We start from the raw sequence: 22560 nt of genomic DNA, 5'->3' as shown, positions 1-22560 counted from the left end.
TCTGACTTAGAAGTAATGTCATTTTTTTTCCTTATGTTTTTCTAGTGGGAAAATTGAGGGTGAAATAAGTAAAATATGACTAAATATGTTTTACCACTAAAACTTCAAAGATGGAGTAAATGTCATGTGCCATTTGAGTGAGGTCTTTAAAATTTGGGAAAAATTAGAGTCTTGGTTTAGTTTTAGCTGTCAGTAGCCTATTACATATGTTACTGATTAAAAATATTAATGACATCATCATCTTCATTATTATCATCATCACAGCTTCTGCATAGCAAAAAAAGCCATCAACAAAACAACAAGAAAGCCCACTGCATGGGAGAACATATTTGTCAATGTTATCTCTGATAAGAGTTTAATCTCCAACATTTATAGGGAACTCATACAACTTAACAAAAGGAAGATAAACAACCCAATCAAAACATGAGCAAAGGACCTAAATAGATTCTTTTTGAAAGAGGACATACAGAAGGCCAAGAGACATATGAAAATATGCTCAAAGTCACTGATCATCAGAGAGATGCAAATCAAAATGACAACGAGGTACCATCTCACACCTGTCAGAATGGCTATCATCAGTAAATCAATAAATGACAAGTGCTGGCGAGGATGCAGAGAAAAAGGAACCATTAGGCACTGCTGGTTGGAATGCAGACTGGTGCAGCCACTGTGGAGAACAGTATGGAGTTTCCTCAAAAAACTAAAAATGGAACTCCCATTTGACCCAGTGATCCCACTTCTAGGAATATATCCCATGAAACTAGAAACACCAATCAGAAAAGATATATACACCCCTATGTTCATAGCAGCAAAATTTACAATAGCTAAGATTTGGAAACAGCCTAAGTGCCCATCAGTAGATGAGTGGATTGAAAAACTGTGGTACATCTGCACAATGGAATACTATGCTGCTGTAAAAAAGAAGGAACTCCTACCATTTACAACAGCATGGATGCAACTGGAGAGCATTACGCTAAGCGAAACAAGTCAGAGAAAGATAAGTATCACATGATCTCACTCATTTGTGGAATATAATGAACAACATAAACTGATGAACAAAAACAGATCCAGAGACAGAGAAGCATTGATCAGATCCTCAACCCTCAGAGGGAAGTCAGGCGAGGGTGAGGGTAAGGGGGAGAGATAAACCAAAGGGCTTGTATGCATGCATATAAGCATAACCAATGGACACCGACACTAGGAGGGTGAGGGCATGAGCAGGGAGTGGGTGGGGAGGCAATGGGAGGATAAGGACACATATGTAATAGGTTAGTCAATAAAGAAAAATATTAATTACAGTTAAATGCTGCTAAATATTCAGATAATTTTAAGTTTCTTTTTAAAATTTTAGTGAATGTATTGGAGTACATTGGTTAATAAAATTATATATTTCAAGTGTACAATTCTATAATATAACATCTGTATATTGCATTGTGTGTTCACCACCTAAAGTCAAGTCTCTTTGCATCACCATGTATCCCTCTTTATCCTCTTCTACCTAGCCCACCCTTCTTTCCCTCTGGTAATCACTATACTGTTGTCTGTGTTTGAATGTTGTTGTTTTTTTTTGCTTAGTCCCTTCACCTTTTTCACCCAGCCTCCAAACCTCCTCCTTTCTGAGAGTTGTCAGTCTGTTCTCTTTATCTATGAGTCTGTTTCTATTTTGTTTGTTAGTTTATTTTGTTCATTAGATTCCACATATAAGTGAAATCATATGCTATTTATCTTTTTCTGACTGAATTATTTCACTTAGCATAATACTCTTCAGGTCCATTCATGCTGTCACAAAAGATAAGATTTCTTTCTTTTTTAGGACCAACAAGTATTCCATTGTATAAATGTACAACAGCTTTTTTATACACTCATCTACTGATGGGGCTATATCTGAAGGAACCCAAAACATTAATTCGAAAGAATATATGCACTCCTATGCCCATTGCAGCATTATTTGCAATAGCCAAGTTTAAGTTCCTTTCTTTATGGAAACATTTTTCTATAATGTTCCAGGTACCTTTCCTGTGTCTGAAAGTAGAGTCAGTTACCCAAACCTGAATCATATCTTGATTACTAAGGACTGCACCCAAGTCCTCAGGGTCATCTCTTCTGAAAAACAAAAATCACTATTCAGAAATGGAGATGAAGATGAAAAAGGTATAAGAGATTGAACTGATTGCATGAACTCCAAGATGTACCTGATAAGTTCAGAGGGCACTTAAAAAACAGCATCTTGAAATTCCTTTCCCATTTCTTATTGTCTCATTTTTTTTAAAAAGCAGATTATTTGGATTAATTTCTAGTTATTGAGGGTTCTAGTTAAGTTTATTTATAAATGTCAATGCCTTTGACATTATTCTATGATAATTATTCTTTGCCTTTCTATGATTAAACTTATTGGGCCTTGAAAATTTCACTGGGCATTCAGAACAATAGCTAGTAATTAAACTTTAAAAATATTTTTATTGGACCAGGCAGTCACCTTTTACACAAAACCCTTTTCTGAAGATTATAATTTTATTATACTTGACTCAAAATAACCTTATTAGCACTAACCAGGCTTCCAAGAATACCTTGATTTGCAAGCTAGCCATCTGCTGTAAAATTTAATTTTAAACATTTTAAGACAAAAATAATGCTTGAATATTAATAGATTATCATACTAATTGCTGTAAAATAATATTTAACAATGGCCACTCAGCAAAATTTTTAAAAATCTATATATAGGATAAAAGCACCCAAAATGCAACATTTGGAGAGTATAAACAGCATCTGTCCAAAGGACATTTCTATAATGTTAAGGAACAGAATTAAATTCACAAAAATAAGCAATGTGTAGGTCATCAAATCTAGGTTAAAATGTGGTTGAATGAGGAAAGTCAGCAAATGAGCGTATACAATTTCAATTCATATTTAAGTAAAAGCTAAACTTGGAGTGGAAGTAAAAATGCAGATGTAGAGATGACTGGGCATCTTACAAGGGAGCCCATATTTATTTTCCCTCATCAAAATGATTCATTAAGCTCATGTTTCATTCAACAAATAATTTTTAAGATCCTAGTATGTGCTACATGTACTAGGCACAAAAGATACAGCAACACAAGACAGCATCTAATGTGAAACTGAAATAAGTATGGCAGATTGGATATAAAGATGAGCGCAATAGCAGTAGACTGGAATAGAATGTCAACCTCCTCTTACTTAACTACATTGACTTTACCAGTATCTCAATCCCATCATTGGCTTTCCCTTCCCACTGCCACCACCTAATTTAAATTCTTATTTCATACTTCCAATACTTAAACAGCTATCTCAGAAGTCCCACTCTTGCCAGTCTCTTTTGCTCTACCAATTCATTTTGCACATAGGCTGATGATGTCATCACCTAAAAATTGTCAGGTTCCTGAAAGCTACAAAATAAAATTTAAACTCATCACTGACTTTTGAGGCTACTTCTCTGCCAACAAAAGCTCTATGTTTCAGCCAGAATACACATCACAATTTCCCCCTCTATCTTTGTTCAGTGTGTCCCAACTGCCCGGAATATCTTCCTATCCCTCTTTCAAAGAATACCTCAAACAGCACCTCTTATATGATTGCATCTTTAATCACCACAGCTTTATGTAATCCCAGCCCCTGCCTCTCCCCTTGGACTCTTTTGGCAGTTAGTTTGTACCTGGTTTATGGCAAATAACACAAACAGCTTCATACTAAGAGGTCAGACACGGACCATGTCTTCCATAATGTTGTATTCTGCACAATACTGAACCCTGTGCCTAACAAGTAATAGATTTTAATAAATGTTGCTGAATGAATCATTTCTTTGGGGAATTGAATGTATATAGAAATCTGAATGGATTTAACAGGACTTTCAGCATTAAATGAACCCTGACATTTATAAATCCTTGTCTATAATCAATAGTCCTACAAATTGAGTACTGCTTCTTGCCCTTGTATGAAGAGAAACAGAGGTGGTAGGGTTCCCATGACTTGCTAAAAACCACATAAGGAGCCCTTGTTAAATCTATTTTCACAAGGCAACATTTGCTATGTTTATGCCACTTGCTGATACCATGCTTCATTTTATATATTTTCATTGTTATGTCTATATTTCACACAAGAAAGAGGCACCTATCAAGAATACTTCTAAAGCTTCTTGAAAAAATTATACAATAGCCCAAAATATATACAATGGAATATTATTCAGCCACATGAAAGAAGGGATTATTGTCCTTTGTGACATGGATGTACCTTAGGCCATTATGCTAAGTGAAGTAAGCTAGACACAGAAAGGCAAATACTGATGACACCACTTACATGAGATATCTAAAACAGCTGAACTTAGAAATAGAGTAAAATGGAGGTTACCAGGGGCTGGGTATTGGGAAAATGGGGAGATATTAGAGTGTACAAACTTCCAAAACAAGTTCTGGGGATCTATTATATAGCAGGGTGACTAGACTGAATAATACTGTATTATACACTTGAAAATTGCTAAGAGAGTGGATCTTAAATGTTCTCACCACAAAAATAGAAATGGTAATTATTTGAGGTGAGAGAGGTGTTAACTAACCTAATTGTGCTAATCATTTAAAATATATACTTGTATAAAATTATGACATTGTACACCCTAAACATACACAACATTACATGTCAATTATATCTCAATAAATTTGGGAAAATAAATCCTTTCTCCAGTGAGTACTAGCAAAATAAAAACAAATTTTTCATTTGTTTTTAAAGTAAGAATGAAATTGTTTCTATATAAAATGCTTTCCTTACTAATAGAAAGTGAAATATCCAGGAAATTGCAAAAACACTAGAGATTATGTTTTTACAAAAGCTGGAAAATTTGTAAGTTCATTTAATGGAGCATGTGATAAGCATAAACATTAACAACAGAAAAACAACTTCTGGGATAGGTGTTCATCAAATATTTAACATAAAAACACAGAGCTCTTGAAGATACAAATAGCTTCAAATTGTTACTTCAGTATTGCTCTCTTTCCAAAATAAAGTGAACAAAAATTGTTAAGGCAATGTGACAATGTGGTCATAAAAATATGTCATTTTAAAACATATAGCCTCCAAAAGTATTTAAAAATGAGTAAGAGATGATTGATACTACAACACAGCCTACTCATAATACCTAGACACATGAAAGATGGGTGAAGGGCTTAAAGACATAGACAACAAAACTTTTGTTTGCATTTCTGCATGCTAAAGGCAGACTTTAAAGCCTTACTGCAATACAGTTAGCTAGTAAATCATGGATGACACAGAGCCTATGTCTTCGGTTAGGAAATTTGTCATATTTAACAGTTATATCTCTGTGGACTCTATATTTTCAAGTAATGGATGGCTTTTAGAATGTAGAAACTGTTTTTACTATCCAATGTCTACCCATAAGAACATGGATAAGAATTAAAGGCTGATTTCTTTTCTGCAAATTTCCAGTGGGTAAATAAAAATTTGAGTTTTAATAAAAACACATATCCCCAGTTGTAAGAGAAAAAAAATCCAATTTAAAGCATACATTTAAATACCTATGCCCCAAATTGATGAATCCTATAGACACATACATATATCTACTTCAATAAATAACAGATAAGACATGACACTAGGCAATATTATACAGACTCATCATGAAAAACATTGAAAAGATAAGTTAACTCTAGAAACAACATGGTTAAATCCAAATAGTGGATATTATTTAGAAAATAAAAGGTTAAAAAACAAATGGAATCATTTATTTACTTTTAAGAAAACAATATCAAGAACACAAGAAAGCATTGAAAACCCAAGCAGGATTGTAAATTTGGATTACACAGCAGCAGCAACAAAAAAGCAAATTTAAGAAACCAAAGACTGATGTGCTTGGTGGTAGGAGCAGCTGGGGAAAGGTCAATGGGGGGAAAGAAGACATATGTAATACTTTCAACAATAAAGAATTTAAATTAAAAATAAAATGAAAAGATTATTTAGAGATAACAAGGAAATAACAGACAGCTAATTTGCCCTGGAATATATAACCCTATAGGTCACCAATCAAGCAGAAGACTGAGATAGAGGAAAACAGGGTAACCTCAGGGATGTTATAAGCAGAAACCTCATCTGTGAGAGCAAAAAGAACAGTAAGTAAATGATGTTCTATTAATAAAGTTACATTCCTAGAAGAGCTAATTGCTATTTCCAGATGCACAGAAGTACCTTATCCACATGTCACAAAAACTTAAAATAGAGAAAAAATATATATATATATATATATTTACTTCATAAAGCTATGCAACACGGAAAGAATTTATTTAATAATCAAGTAGAATCACATATATTTCCCTAACATGTAAGAGTTTCTTTGAAGCAAAAGAATTGAGAAATAGTAGACAGTTCTCAAACTTGAGATATTCAGATATCTCATTCTAAATGGGGTTCCTATAGCAAAGCATCAATCTTAATACTGACCATATCACAGGTCCTTTCTCACCAGGTAGCCAATAGCAAACTTGGCCTCAAGGAGGAGAGAAAAGATGTTGAGCTATGCTCCCATAAAACAACAATATTTGACCCATAATGGGCTGCTGCTACTACAATATTTGCAGCTGACCTGTGACAGGTACCCCTCTAGCTCACCATAGCATTATTCTAATGAGTATATAACAAAATCAGACATCAAAGACTTTCATGCAATGAAGATGTTTACGGTACACAGCTAGTTAGAATCCCCAATTTTGGCTGGCTAACTCAACAAAGCAGGGTTTAGGTAGAAGAATGGATAAAGGAGTAGAGATAGCTCAGTGTTCTGACTCTCAGCAATTAGACAAAGCTTATTATCACTCATTTGGATAACTTTGTCTAAAAATAAAGAGCACCTTGCCTCTTTTCTTCCTTGTCAAAGTTAATAGCACAAATGATTGTCAAACTTCTAAATATGAAACCTTAACGTGTTAATCTAACTACACTATCATGAAACAATAAGCGAAGGAGGCATTAGGAAAGAGAAAGTTGGCTTTTCACCCTTTTCAAAGTACAAAATGTGAAGGAAAGCAACAAAACTTGACAGGCAGTGTAAAAGTCAGATGCTTTTTGTTTATTAAACAATAGCCCAGTTTCTGTTTACCCCATTTCCTTCTTCACAGGGAAAAAGAAACACTAACATGACTAAAAGAACACAGGAGTCCTCAAGCTCTTGTGATAACTGCTTACGTGACTTTCGGCAAGTGCCTCTTCCTCACTATCTCCAGTTTCTTACATGGTAATCATCTAAACTGAATGGTCTTCCTTCTAAAGTCAAAATTCTTGATTAGCTAGGTTTGTGAAATGCTGTTATGGATATGAATGCTTTCTTATCTATTTCATTGTCTGACTCATCCAGCTAGATGGGGGCAGTTGCAGAATCAGTCATTTTATGAGTTTGAGAGTTTTCTCCTTACCATGCCCGAAGTTTTCAAAAAAGAAGAAAAAAATGGAAAAAAACAACACCCCACTATTTCCGAGCATTAAAGTACAGGAGATACACATGTAAGACTAAAAAAGCTAACTTTTAAAAACATTTTATTTTAAAATAAGTTTAGACTTACAAAAGATTGCAAAACTACTACAGAGAGCCCCTGCATACCATTCACTCAAATTCCTGTAATGTCAACAACTTACATACCATACATAGCACTGTTATCAAAACCAGGAAATTAACTCTATTACAATATTGTTAACTAAAATAAAAACCTTATTTAAATTTCACAAATTTCCCCCTAATATCCTTTCTATTGTAGGATCTCACATTGTATTTACTTGCCATGTTTCCTCCAATCTGTGACAGTTCCTCAGTCTTTCTTTATCTTTCATGATCTTGATGTATTGGTCTTTGGGATCTCCTTCAGATTGGCTCCTGTATCTCTTGTCATGCTCCAATCTTTTTGAGAATTTCCTTAATTCCTGGCACAGAGCATTACAGATTCACCTTGCATTTGTCCTCTACTGATCCAGAAGCATCCATTACTCCCAGGAGCCCTAGTTTCTTTATTGAAGAATAGTATTAGAAACCAGGATCTGGGAGCTAGGTATGTTTATTACTATTGGGGTGTCATTGCTTTTAGGTTGTCCTAAGACAGAGCTAGAAAATATAATCAAACATACTAATCCATGAATATACACACATCTAGATCTATTTCTACACTTGTATGCCTATATACAGATTAAATTAAAGATGAGTTCATATTGATGTTTCCACTTAAATCCATATCACAAGATTCATTCTAGTCTTCCCCTTTCCTTATTTTTAATTATTTGTTTCTGATGGTAAGAAACTTGGCTACCTTTACCTATTATATAGTCACTTATTTGTTGAACCCTAGCATCTACATAGAGTATTTACATTGTCTGTGAGTAACAGAGTTACTAACTAGAGCCCAATATCAGTGTGCAATTTTATTTAAGATAAATATAGCACCTCAAGGTTTCTTTTGATCAATGTCTTCATGGTATTATCTTTCCTCATCCTTTTACTTTTAATATTTTTAACTAAAAGATGCAAGGAGAACAATATGCTACTATTTGTGTAAAAAATTAATAGTAGGTATGTACATATTTGCATGTATATACATAAAATATCTGTAGGGCTAAATATATTGGTTGGGAAATCAATGGATTACCTGAAAAATGAGATGAGAGGGAGATTTCACTGAATATCTTTTTATACTTAATTTTTAACAATTTTTATTGAACGTATTGGGGTGACATTAATTAAATTATATAGGTTTCAGGTGTACAGTTCTGTCATATATCATCTGTATACTGTATTGTGTGTTCACCATCCAAAGTCAAGTCTCTTTTCATCACCATTTATCCCCCCTTTACTTTATTCTACCTGCCCCCACCCCTTTTCCCTCTTGTAATCACCATACTGTTGTCTATGTCTATGAGTTATGGGTTTTTTTGATTAATACCTTCACCTTTTTCATCCAGCCCCCCAAAGCCCTCCTCTCTGACAGTTTATCATGCTTATTTTTAAAAATGTTTTCTTGAGATATTATTCATATACCATAAAGTTCACCTTTTAAAGTGTACACATCAGTGGTTTTTAGCACATTCATCAAGTTGTACAACCATTACCACTATCTAATTCCAGAATATATTTTACCCCCAAAAGGAAACCTTTTACCCATTAGCAGTCACTTTCCACTGCCCTCTCACCTCTACCACAAATGCCCCTGGCGGCCACTAATCTTCTTTCTGTCTCTATGGAGTTGCTGACTCTAGATATTTAACATAGATGAAATCACACAACATGTGGTCTTTCTGAGCTGGCTTTTTTCACTTAGCATAATGTTTTCATGGTTCATCCATGTTGTAGCCTATATTCATACTTAGTCCCTTTTTATAAATAAGTAATATTCTGTTGTATAAAACCACATTTTCTTCATATATTCACCAATTAATAACCAGTTGTTTTTAAATTTTAATTATTAAAATATTTTTTCAATTCAAAAATTACATTTTAAAAAATAAAAAGGGAAAGAAACAACCCCTTAATAAAAAGAAAAAAAAAGGTTTTTAAAAATCATCAAGTAAATAATGTATGAAAAAGAAGAATAATGTATGAAAAAACTTGGTTGGTGCTTTGCCAGAGGACTCACAAGACTCAGAGAAGATTATACTAATGGCTACGATTTATGAAGAGAAAAAGATACAGAGAAAAAACAGCAGGAAAAAGATACACATCAGAAGAGTCCAGAGAAGCCCAGCACAGAACAGGCCAACTGCCCTGAATTTTACTAAGATAAACACAGTCCTCCTTGATCTCCCTAAACCCAAGATCTCTCTGACCTCATCTCCTACAGCTCTCCCACTTCATCCCTTTGTGCCTGCCACCCCAGTCGTCTTGATTTTCCTCAAACACACCAGGTTTATTCTTGCTTCAGGGCGATTGCTGTTGCTGTTCTCTTGGCCTGGAATGTTCTCAGAAATCTTCATAGCTCACTCCCTCACCTCTTTTATGCCTCTCCTCAAACATCACCTCATTAGAGAGGCCTTTCTGAGCATTTTATTTAAAAGAGCAGCCCCTGCTGCTCTCTGTGTTCTTTTCTTGCTTCATTTTCCTTCACACCTAACAATATGTCATTAACCTAAACATTTATTTCTTTTTTGCCTGACCACTCCCCCCAGTTAGACTGTTCCATGGTGGCAGGGACTGTTCTAGTTCACTGCTAGATCCCATGACTACTACAATGCCTGGCACACAATAGGTGCGCAATATGTACCTATCCAGTGAATGAATGAATGAATGAATGAATCAGATATAGATATAGATACTGAGTGGAGAGGGAGAAGGAAGGTATTTGGTTTACAACAAAATTCCCTATTCTCAGCTCCAGGCTGTAGAGGAAATGCTCAACTAAATTCTTACTTTTAAGACTTGAGTATGCAAACATTACATTTAATATCATAAAATTTATTTAACAGAGATGATTTTCATTTCTTCTTAAAGGCAATCCCTATCTAACAAGGTTCTCTCTCTCTCTTTCTTTCTCTCTCTCTCTCTCTCTCTCTCTCTCTCTCTCTCTCTCTCTCTCTCTCTCTCCTTAGAAGTAATGCATTTGTAAAAGAAAATACAAACAATTCAGAAAGGACTGCAGTAGAAAGTGAAGGTCCTCTGGATGGAGGTTAGGCAGGGAGGGGAGCATGCTCATTATAACAGGGACAGCTGAAACTCAGCGGCTGCATCAGAGCAGCTGTGTCAATAGGGCTCATAAAATGTCCTCACAGTGTTGAAGAAGATAAATTGGTCACATCAAACTGTCTTGCTCTGCTGTTTATGTCCTTTGCCTATTTTACTAAGAAAATATTTTTTAAACATATTTTTATTGATTTCAGAGAGGAAAGGAAAGAGAGTGATAGAAACCTCAATGATGAGAGGTAACCATTGATTGGCTGCCTTCTGCACACCCCCTACTGGGGACTGAGCCTGCAACCTAGGCATGTGCCCTGACAGGGAATCGAACTGTGACCTCCTGGTTCATAGGTCAGCGCTCAACCATCGGGCCACACCAGCTGAGCAAGAAAATATTTTTTAATGTTTGTGTTCTTTTATTCATAAAATTCATTGTATATTAAAATAGTCATGTGTGTCACAAATTTTTTTCCAAATTATTGCTTATCTTCTAACTGTAGTGTTTTATGCCATTCAGAAATTATTTTTATTGTGTGGCCCATTCTAATAATCCTTTGCTTTTATTGGTTCTACTTCTAAGAATGCTTAGAAGGTCTTCCCCACACATGATTATAAGTGTCCACCTACACATTATTACAGTACTGTCATAATTTAATTTGTTCTTCATGTTTAAATTTTCAGGACATCCAGAATTTATTTTTTTTGAAAGGTATATTTTGAGTGCTTATGATGAATCAGGACCTGTCCTGAGCACCTTACTTGGATCATCTCATTTGAATGCACCTGCAGAGGTAGGTGCTAGTAGGTTCTATATTTTCATAAATGAGGAAACTTAGGGACAGAAAGTTTGGTTACTTATCCAAGACCACACAGCTGATGAAACCTGGGCCATCCAAAGGTAAAGTCTACACAGGGTTGTTGTAAGAATTAGAGTCAGCATGTGAAAATTTTCTGATATATAGTAGGCAGTCAATAAAAGAAAGAGTTTATTATTATTCTGGCATAGTTATCATAAACATAACTTCAGATGGCTACAAATTATTTAAAGAATGGTATATTTTAAATTAAGCATATTTCTAAAACATTATTCCTTCGCAAGTGTGTGAAAATCCTTTGGGAGTCCATGGAGCAAATGAATCTTGTTTTAAAAACACAGTTGTCACTGAAAGAAATTTTGGCCTAGCCCTGGTGGCTCAATGGTTAAGTATTGACCTATGAACCAGGCGGTCACGGTTCAATTCCTGGTCAAGGCATATGACTGGATTGTGGGCTCAATCCCTGATCATGCAGGAGGCAGCCAATCAATGATTCTCTCTCATCAATGATGTTTCTATCTCTTTCTCTCTCTTTCCCTTCCTCTCTGAAATCAATAAAAATATATTTTTCAAAAAGAAATTTTGAAAAGGAATATATTAAGAATTCCATTGGGTAACGGAAGTATATATATTTTTAAAATAAATTTGTCTCTATATCAGTTTTCTAAAAAAGCTGTTTTTTAATTTTTCTGATCAGAAAAATAGCTCCTACAAGAGGTCACTATCCAAAATATATAAAGAATTCATACAACTCAACACCAAACAAATAATTCAAGTAAAAAAAAATGGGCAGAGTATATGAATAGAAAATTCTCTGAAAAAGACATACAAATGGCCAACAGATATATGCAAAGATGCTCAGCTTGACTAAGTATTAGGGAAATGCAAATCAAAACTACAATGTAGATGAGTGGATAAGAAAGCTGTGGCACATTTACACAATGGAATACCATGCTGTAAAAAAGGATCTCTTACCTTTGAGAGAGCATGGAGGGACCTGGAGAGTGATATGCTAAGTGAAATAAGCCAGTCAGAGAAAGACAAGTATCACATGATCTCACTTATATGTGGAATCTAATAAGCAAAAGAAACTGATGAACAAAATAAATCCAGAGACGTGGAAGCATGTAACAGACTGACGAATCTCAGAGGGAAGGAGGGATGGCAAGAGATTAACCAAAGAACTTATATGCATATGTGCATAACCCATGGACACAGACAATAATGCAGTGAAGGCCTGGAGGGGGGCTGGAGCAGGGTCAATGGGGGAAAAATGGGACATCTGTAAAAAACAATTACAATGAGATGCCACCTGACATCTGTTAGAATGGCTATTATCAACAAGACAAGTAATAAGTGTTAGAGAGTTTGTGGGAAAAAAGGGAACCCTCATTCTCTGCTGAGAATGTACATTCTCTGCTGGGAATGTAAACTGACCCAGCCACGATGGAAAACAACATGGAGATTCCTAAAAAAAAAATTAAGAATAGTGTTATCAACTGACCAAATAACTCCTCTTCTGGGTATCTACCCCCAAAATTTGAAAACATTTATTCATTGATATATGCACACCTGTGTTCATTGTAAATGACATTATTCACAGTGGCCAGGACAATGATTAGATAAAGAAGATGTCGTACGTATAAACAATGGACTATCACTCAGCCATAGAAAAGATGCAACACTGCCATTTGTGAAAACACGGATAGATCCTGAGAATATCATACTAAGCTAAATAAGTCAGTCAGAAAAAGTTATGAACCATCTGATTTCACTCATATGTGGGATATAAAACTGAAAGCAACAAATGTTGTCTCTGTCCATGAGTCTTTCAAGTGGTGTTTGAAATGTCCAAAATAGCATTGACCTTTACCAAAGACACTTCCTTTGTAAGGTTAATATCATAGAAGATAGAGATCCTTAAGTAAAATGTTATTTTCCTTGAGTCTGAAGATGACAGGTGCTGCCTTTGTGTCTTTGTAGAGCAGCAGACACCTCTGATGGAGCTCAAAAATGGTTCTAAATCTTGCATAATCCAAAGATCCTTGGGATTATGTAGCTAAAAGTCTTCTGCTCCCTATAAATTTTCCCTTAGCAAACGGGGATGAGGTAAATATTCAGTCAAAAGATGATCAAATTTTAAACTAGTGAAAACTGTTGTGACTAGTGATACTAGTGCAAAATATACTGGCAACTGAGGACAATTTGACCTACAAGGATAGATTCACATTCATAGGCCTATAGAACAGGTTTCACTTGTGAAAATATTATGCTTGTGATAATATGAGATATTTAAAGATAGTGTGGGACTGTTTTATGTGTGTTCCTTACCCAGTTCAAATATTTTAGGAATGTATATGGGTTAACATGACTATTTTCTGACTATGCCAGATGTTAAGACCTTTCCCGATAACTTTTATTACAAAACTACCCAAAGTGGTGAGTGGATTGGGCAGATGTGATGGGTGTTGATATGTCATAATGAAATAATGATAGCATTTATATTCTTTCTGGAAAACAGATGGCTGATATCACACTGCTTCAGGTATGGAAGGGAAGGTTCAAGATATGATATTGTTGAAGCGAATACATGAAGATAACATTCTTGACTATGAAAATAATCTCAAAGATTTTAGGTTGGTATTTTTAATGATGATGTTTTGTTAATTGCTAGAAACATTCACTAAAAATACCAAACCAAATCAATGGTAAACTGTAATATCAAAAATTTGGTGCAGAATGAGTTAAACAATACTTGGGAGTGAAATTTTGAAATAAATTGTGTCAAGCAGACTAGGCAATTGAGTAAAAAACAGCTGCATATCAACATAACACAATACTCTTTTATGTAGCTGGAAAATAATCTATGGGCTACACTCTCTAGGGTTCTATCTAAAGATAGTGAAACCTTTATCATTGAACACTCAACATTCACAAAGTGATGGGCAGAGCACTTCAGCACAATGCACAATTAGCCATCAAGTTTGCCCTCCTTATATTCACAATATTATCTCATTATGAGTCAATATAGGACATTATATTTATTTTGCCTATTATGACGGCAAAGAACCATCATCTGGTAGAGTACCTACTGTTAAAGGAGTCCTCATAAAAATAAAAACTAAAAACAACAAAAGCATCAGCTCAAAACTCATCAAATGATTGCTTCAATTATTTAACCACTCATAAAAGAAGAAACAGGTGCATTTTGAAGGTGTTTCAATTATACAAACTCAAGAGAGGGGGTAGCAAATGCTGCAATAATCATTGAGGTATGTAATTTGTGTATTATAGATATGATAACAGTACAATCCACATAGGTCAATTACCCTCAACTTAGCATACATTTCAAGCATGTCTAGAATAAAGATAATATAAAAGAAGAGAACTACAAAGCTTTTTGTGCAGACATGGAAATGTGACAAATATGCTATCTAAATAGAAACTTTTTTGGAAGATATTGTATATTTGAAACATTAAGGTTTTCATTAAAATTTGATAATGTAATAATGATGCAAATCATCCATATCCTGTGTGACTGGTCATCAGGTATTAACATAATGCAAAATTATTTTTAAAACTCTGAATGCAGTGAATAGATAGTATATTTTAAATAAGTGGTTTATTAATATTTATTGGCTTTTATCTATGAGTTTCTGAATTAAACATTTTCCAAGTTTTAAGTGATAGTGCAGTATGCATTTTGTTAACAATCACTTTCTATATTACTTTTCCTCAAGATGTTTCCTTTGTGGCACTTTATCTTTAAGTGGAAGAACTGATTTGAACTATAACAATGATTAGGAACATCACATGTATCCTACCACCAGATGTCTGGGAAGATAGATATTACAAAACCTGAAAGGAACTCTATGTCAAAGAGTAAACCATAAAAACAGTGATACTTAGCTTGAAGAACTAACATGACACTCAGGCAACTAGATTTGGGCATATACATTTGAAACATGAGTATATAGTTTTAAATAATAAACACTAACTTAATAGAACTGTTTTTGAAGACTCCTAATAGTAAGAAAACCTTTCATTTAATTCACTTTTATAATAATAGATGATATTTCATTTATATTATCTATTGAAATCTCCACAATAATCATGAAGGATAAGTAGAGAAGAAGATCCATCTGTTAGAGATGAAAGAACTCAAGTTGTGTCAGATTAAGTAGCCAAGGTGAATAGTGGGGTTGGGACTGCAACCCAGAGCTCCTGAAAATAAATATGTAAAATTCCTAGTGCAGTGACAGATCCTTTTTATGGACTGGATGAAAGACATATCCCACCCCCCAACTAACCCAGTGCTCTTCCACTTCATGGCACTGCCCAGTTCTGCAGCAGTAGATTTAAATAATATACAAAGTAACTGTAGATAGAAACTTGAATGAAACTGAAATAAAGAAAACAGAATAAGCCTTTAGTCATAATAATTACTGCAAATAAGAGTAATCCAGACATTTTTAATGGTAGGGATTACCATCCTTTATGGTAATAAATTTTCATTCTTGAACTGGAATGATTTATAAGAAAAACTAGTAACTACAAAATAAGTAAAAGTAACTACTTAAGTAGGATCACTTGATAATTTTTTTAAAGAAAAGAGCACATGAAGAAATACATCTCTACTAGTGCATAAATAAAAATGTTAATAAGGTAAAATTGGTCACGACAAGTATAAAATAATATCAAGAATTTTGAAAGTTCTTGCTAAGTTTAATTCATTTTAACACATTTTGAAAAAAAAATTTTAATGTATCCTAGCAAATCTTACTAATTAGACCAGGAATCTATTGCTTTTTTACTTCTTTAATTTATTCATCTTTATCCTTAATTTAAGGATAACTTAGTAAAAGATGAAAATCAGTGCATTTGTTTGTTCTGCAATCATATATGTTCTATTCTACATAATATTTCCTTTGCTTTCATATTTTGTTTATTCTATAGTGCATATTATTTGGGTTTTTGACCTTGGCAATAGGACTTTTCTTACAAAATGTACTGACAAATTTGAAATTGGTCAAAAAGCAGTTCAGGAAGATAAAACAAATGAATCTAGTTTTACAACAATATGTTAAACATTCAAAATATACTTTGACTAAGAACTTTTAAAATGCCATCGTTTTCTTTCTGGATAGTGATGTTTTCACCTTATTCTCTCTGGACCTGACTATATTCTCTGAAAGATGACTGGTCCTTGACATTTGTATTTTGATAACATAATTCAGTAGAGGACTTCTCTAGATTATATGAGGATTATGATCACTCCACTCAAAACCTAAACTGTACACAAGAATTATGGCAAGGCTGAAATTTCTCATTCCTACAAAAATTTTTAAATTTTTTTCTTTAAACCTATCTCTTTTGATCAGTGTCTTTGATGGGGTGAACTTTAGCCTGGCTTAGTTATACAAACACAAGGTCTACATCCTGTCTTAAAAAACAAACAAAAGAAAAACTTAACCACTTTCATGTTATTAACTTTACCAATTTCAAAGCACATCGTCTTTCAAAAATAGAAATAAACAGATTTAATTTAAACATTATGGGCATTTAGATGAGACTCACCTTTAAAGAATCAAAACAAGCCACCACACGGCCATTTTCCACATGGCAATCTCTTGGTGGATGGGCAAACTTGCAGTCTGCATCAGCTCGAGAACAGGTTCCTCTCTGAAATTCTCTACAGACTTCTAAAGTCAGCCACTTGGTATCACGAACCAGGGCAACATTGACAGCCGTCATATTGAAAGCAAAATAAAATCAAGTGCACCCTCTCTAAGACAGTATTACTGCTGTTGTTAAAAGATTAAAAATGAATTCAGGCTAAATGTAAAGAGATCACAGATTGCTTTGGTGAAATATTTCTTCGCTAGCACTTAGGTTTTCATTTAAGTCAAATTAGGTCTAGTCAAACAAAAAGCCAATCATACAATAAAAATTGTATCAGAATAACTAAAAACCAAATTAGAAACCAACTTCTAAGAAGGCAACCATAAAGGTTAAAATATTGAGTGTTTTATTTTGTTCTTCTGCCAAAGTTACTTCAAATAACTGGTGGACTTTCAAAAGAATTATGTGCTCTCCAGTTGATGTTTTCAATTATTTTGGCAAAAAGCATATGCTGTTGGCTGCCCTTCAATTTGTGAAATGGTCTCAGTTCAGGGGGAGAAAAGTTTTTCTCCCTATTTCTTGGCTTTAAAGATTATGGTTTGTAAGGATGTTACAATTGTAAAAAAAAAAATTGCTGCAAAATCAGGATGAGGGAAATTGACTATGAAAAACTGAGAATCAAAGAAATTAAACGAATGAGCACACCAGGTTTTGGGTGGGGGTGGGGGTGGTAAGGAGAGGAGTTTATAAAGAGACAGCTCTAGAGTGGAATCAAAGCAGAAGAGCTTTCAGAAAAGACACCTCAGAAACCTGCAAGGAAAACATAAAATAAAATTAGCAAATATCATACAATGCTTCTGATTTAAGCTCTAGATTTAGAAAAGAAGTAACTATATAGTATTTAAAACAGGAGGCATCTAAATACTGACAATACACTTCAATTAGCCATTGTCAATAAAATGCGAATTTCCCAGTGTAGAATTGTGCACAGTAAAAGGAAGCAAATACTTTGATTCACTGTTGTAATACAAGACTAGGCAACAACCCAATTTTAAAAAGAATTCTTAATTTTGATCATTTGGGGTAAGAAATTCATTCTTGGGTCTACTGCACAGAAAATCTCAGAGCCTGACATGACAGACTCTTACACACTTACGATGCACCTGCACGTCTCAAGTTTTTACAGGCTACCACAGACCTGTCTTTAAACTGGCCTTACTACATTCTGATTGAAGGCTTGATTATCTGCTCTCAAAATCCAGAAAACAGGAATTGTTAAGACAATTTAAGTTGCTCTATGAGGTAACTCTGTATGTGTACTTGAAATGTAATTGTTTATGATCACATAAAATGGTCATGACATAACTAGCTGGAGACCCACAGAAAATGAGGCAGGATAGAGGCTAGAAATGTAACATGTGCTTCACATAAAGAAATCCTTTGAAAAGATGCTGGGGTTTTTTTTTCTGTGTATGCTCTATTAGCTATTAGTCTCCATGAAGGGATATTGGAACAACTTAGAAAAAGGTTTCAGCATGTACAAATAAGTGAGACAGAAAGCACTGTTCATTCATACATTCAGTATTGTGCAGCTTTAAGGTTTGCAGTTTAACCCAGTGTCAACCAGCAACAAATTCTAGCAATCCAGCTGATAAGGCAGATGAAAGGTTAATTTACTGGCAGTATGCCATGAACACATACTGAAGTAACAGGGAATTTCTAAAACAAAAGTAAGCAATGAGTACAAGGTAAATCAACTAACTGTTAACTTTATCAAAAAAAGTAGAATTACAGTTCTTTAAAATTTTTCATTTACTTTTTTAAACAATGTCTTCTATAACTTTGTAGAATCCACATTCAAGATGAAGTTCAATATCACCTAATTTTTCAGATGCCAATGGGAAATTAAGTATCTAGGAAATCCATGCAAGCTTATCCATTCAAAAGCAAAGGGTGAATTTCTTGAGTCATTTTTTATGGAAATATTTCTAAAATGTATTATATGTAGCTTTGGCTTCTTAGAAAATATTGAACATAATTTGGCCTCTGGTTGAGGGCTTGGGGTCACAAATGTCCTGGGAAATATTATAGTTCTTCTTCGGTAGCAGATGAATATTTGTCACTTCTATTATTTTTTTACTTGAAAATGTATTTATTTATTTTAAATTTTATTTTTCAATTACAGCTTAATTCAATATTATCTTTTTGTATTAGTTTCCAGTATACGATGTAGTGGTTAGACTTCTACTCTTACTTGCCACAATATCTGCCATAGTGGACTATCTAGCTCCCTTCTGTAAAACATAATAGCCAATCATGAATGTTGAATAAGAGTTACTCAGTGAATGAGGGGCCTCAGGGAGCAAAGTGCAGGGCTTTCATGCAGAAGATCTATGACTGCTCTTATTTGTGTAGGGGACCTTTCACAATATGTTCCATAAAGGACCATGTTCTAGAGGGCTAAGGTTGTCAGGCAAGTGACCCCTAGAAAAAAAATATATGGAAGTAGCCAGATGAGGGAAATGCAAGTGAAAACCACCATGTGATACTACTCTACACCCATTAGGATGGCTCTAATAAAAACAGAAGTGGGGAAGAAATTTGAGTTTTTATACATTGTTGGTGGGAATATAAAATAGTGTACCTGCTGTGGCAGTCTGAAAGTTGTGCAAAATGTTAAACAGTTACCATATGACCTAGCACTTCTATGCCTAGGTACATACCAAAAGAATTGAAAGCAGGGTCTCAAAAAAATATTTGTACACTTACGTGCACAGCAGCACTATTCACAATAGTTAAAAGGTAGAAAAAACCCAAGTGTCTCTCAACAGATGAATGGATACACAAAATGTGATATAGCCACAAAATGGAATATTATTCAACATCAAAAGGAATGAAGTGCTGATAGATGCTACAACATGAATGGACCTTGAAAACATTATGCTAAATGGAAGAAGCCAGTCACAATTGCCACATATTGTATGGTTCAATTTATATTAAATATCCAGATTAGTCAATCCATAGAGTAAAAAAGCAAATTAGTGATTGTGAGGGCCGAGGCAAGGGGATAAAGTAGAATAACTACTTAATGGGTATGTGGTCTCCTTTGGAGATAATGAAAATATTCTGGAATTAGATAGTGATGATGGTCCTATTCACTACCTTGTACACTTTAAGTGGGTGAATTGGATAGTATGTGTATTATATATTAGTGATGTTATTATGTTTCTTAAAAGTCTGCAGACACATGAAAACAAACAAAGCCTCATGAATGATGAAATCAGCTATACCAATCTTTCTTAGATTCTCCTTGGACACAAATTCTAATTAGTGCTACAAAGTTGAATTTCAAGAGTACATTAAGTTCCATACGGTAACTGACTTAGTATATAATGGAAAGTACTGTAAAAGTATATATTCTGTGAGTTTATGAGTTTATATTTAAAGAAAATTTTGACAACTAAATTATATAGGCTGCCTGAATACATTTGAAAGAAAAATACCTCCCCCAAATTTATATATATAAATATATATTATATATTATATATTATATATTATATATTATATATTATATATTATATATTATATATTATATATTATATATTATATATTATATATTATATATTATATATTATATATTATATATTATATATTATATATTATATATATAATATATATATATATATATATATACATAATTTGCTCATAATATAAATAGTGAGGGTCTGGAGAAATATTTTTTCTACAAAGGTCCATGAAGTATAGAAACAGATACTAAATAATAAATTTTGAACTTTTACATGAATAATGCAAACAGAAAATGGACTCTGGCCATGCATTTTATGTAAGATAGGGGTAATTGAAGAAGGAATTTTCATGTGTGTTTTTTTAACTCAGCCTGTAACCTCCTCTGGGTCCCTAGCCAAATCCTCAAAACACTTCCTTCAGACTGGAACTATTTTTGGAGCTGGCATAGAAAAAGCTAGATGCAACAACTAAAAAGAGCTGTTGTGACGATGGAAAGAATTTCTCTCCTGCAGCTGTGCTTATCTGACTGTGTATAAAAGACAGGGACGGTGTCCATTTTCCCTATATTTTAAATAAGATCAACTTTTGCAGACAATACAGTTTTATCTTCACTGCCTTAGATTTGAGTAATAGGAATACAATTTTGCTTGATTATGCTTTTTACTACTCTAATGTAGAGCATAAAGTTTCCATTGCTTAGCATATTTGTATTTGTATAGTATTTGCAATTCACAAGTGCTTTCATTCCATTCATCATTGGAGCTCTAAAATACACTCAAAAGCAAGAGTGATAACCCCAAAATAAAAGTGAAGAAAATAAAGCTAGTAGAGGTTACTTATCTGAGGTTACAAAGCCTTAAGTGATAGAACCACAAGTAGAGGCAAGATCCTCTGACTCCAAAATTCATGTTTAAATATCAGCAGAGAACTGTAAATAGAGATCATTTCTAATCTCTTATCTGTCTTTGGGATCTTAAACAAGAAAATCCAGTCATTTCGGGGTAGTACTCATGACTCTCAAAATTACGTGCATTTCTGTTGTATCACCATTTTCATAATATCCCTGAATTGTGCTGCCCCAACATTTATCCATCATCTACTATGTGCCAGGCACTGTTCTAGATGTTGAACACTACTGGTAAGGTCCCTGTTATCATGGAACTTCCTTTGCTCATTTAAATAGAGAAGAAACCCAAGGCACAGAAAAGCAAAATGATTATGAGAGTTAATGAAGCTCTAGAAGCACACACTAGATGCTGTAACTTCACCCTCAGCCTCTAAATCACCATGAATGGTAGGTACATCATGCACTATGACTTAAGAACACTTAAACACTCAAACACCTGTGCATAGAAATGAGTCACCAAAAGGAATACCTTGGAATTACAGATCCCTTTTGAAGAGTGTGGTACTGCTCCCATTTAACAGATTGGAAAACAAGTGGAGAAAGGTTTAGTAATTTCAACTTGCACAACTTCATGTTGCTGTTAAGTTATCAAACCATGGTTCAAACTCAGGCACTGTGAGTCCAGAGCCCACCCTCTTAAGCATGTCACAAATACTGTGTCTCTTATGGCATGCATCACGTTCTTCCATTATAGCCCTCAACTTTTCTCCATTATTAGATTGTAAATTCCCTGTCGGTAGACAGCATGTCTTACTCAGGTTTGTTAGCACTATCTTCTCATTGGAAGTTAGAGTGCTATAGCATTCCCTAGGATTCTTATTTTGAAAAGTCAAAGATTAAATGGTAATTCAACATGAACCCTTCTGCTGTAGCATGCTAGCAAGGAGTTTTGTCAGATAAGTACCTTCAAGGCTGGCAGAGCTTTGGCCACGTCTATCAGTTTTCAATCTATTAGACCTGTAAAGATGAGTTTTTCTCAGAATTTGAGCTTTCAAATTGGAATGTTAGTACCTGGGATTCTTGATCTG

At 34.2% G+C, this 22560-nt stretch overlaps 1 protein-coding gene across 13 annotated transcripts in view; it reads right to left on the bottom strand.

Annotated features, from left to right (window-relative positions):
- MBNL3 (muscleblind like splicing regulator 3) overlaps positions 1 to 22560 on the bottom strand; it is a 124361-nt gene that overhangs the window by 48972 nt on the left and 52829 nt on the right. For 11 of the 13 annotated variants that reach the window (XM_059679381.1, XM_059679379.1, XM_059679387.1 and 8 more), the window contains exon 2: positions 17053 to 17907. The exons of the other annotated variants lie outside the window; for them this stretch is intronic. In XM_059679381.1, coding sequence (XP_059535364.1) covers positions 17053 to 17229 — 177 coding nt within the window. In that variant the 5' untranslated portion in view covers positions 17230 to 17907. The remainder of the gene's footprint in view (positions 1 to 17052; positions 17908 to 22560) is intronic. 13 annotated transcript variants of the gene reach the window in all.

Source organism: Myotis daubentonii, chromosome X (assembly GCF_963259705.1).
Source record: "Myotis daubentonii chromosome X, mMyoDau2.1, whole genome shotgun sequence".
Lineage (NCBI taxonomy): Eukaryota > Metazoa > Chordata > Mammalia > Chiroptera > Vespertilionidae > Myotis > Myotis daubentonii.
Note: the sequence above shows the minus strand (reverse complement) of the source record. Positions and strands in the feature narration are given on the sequence as shown.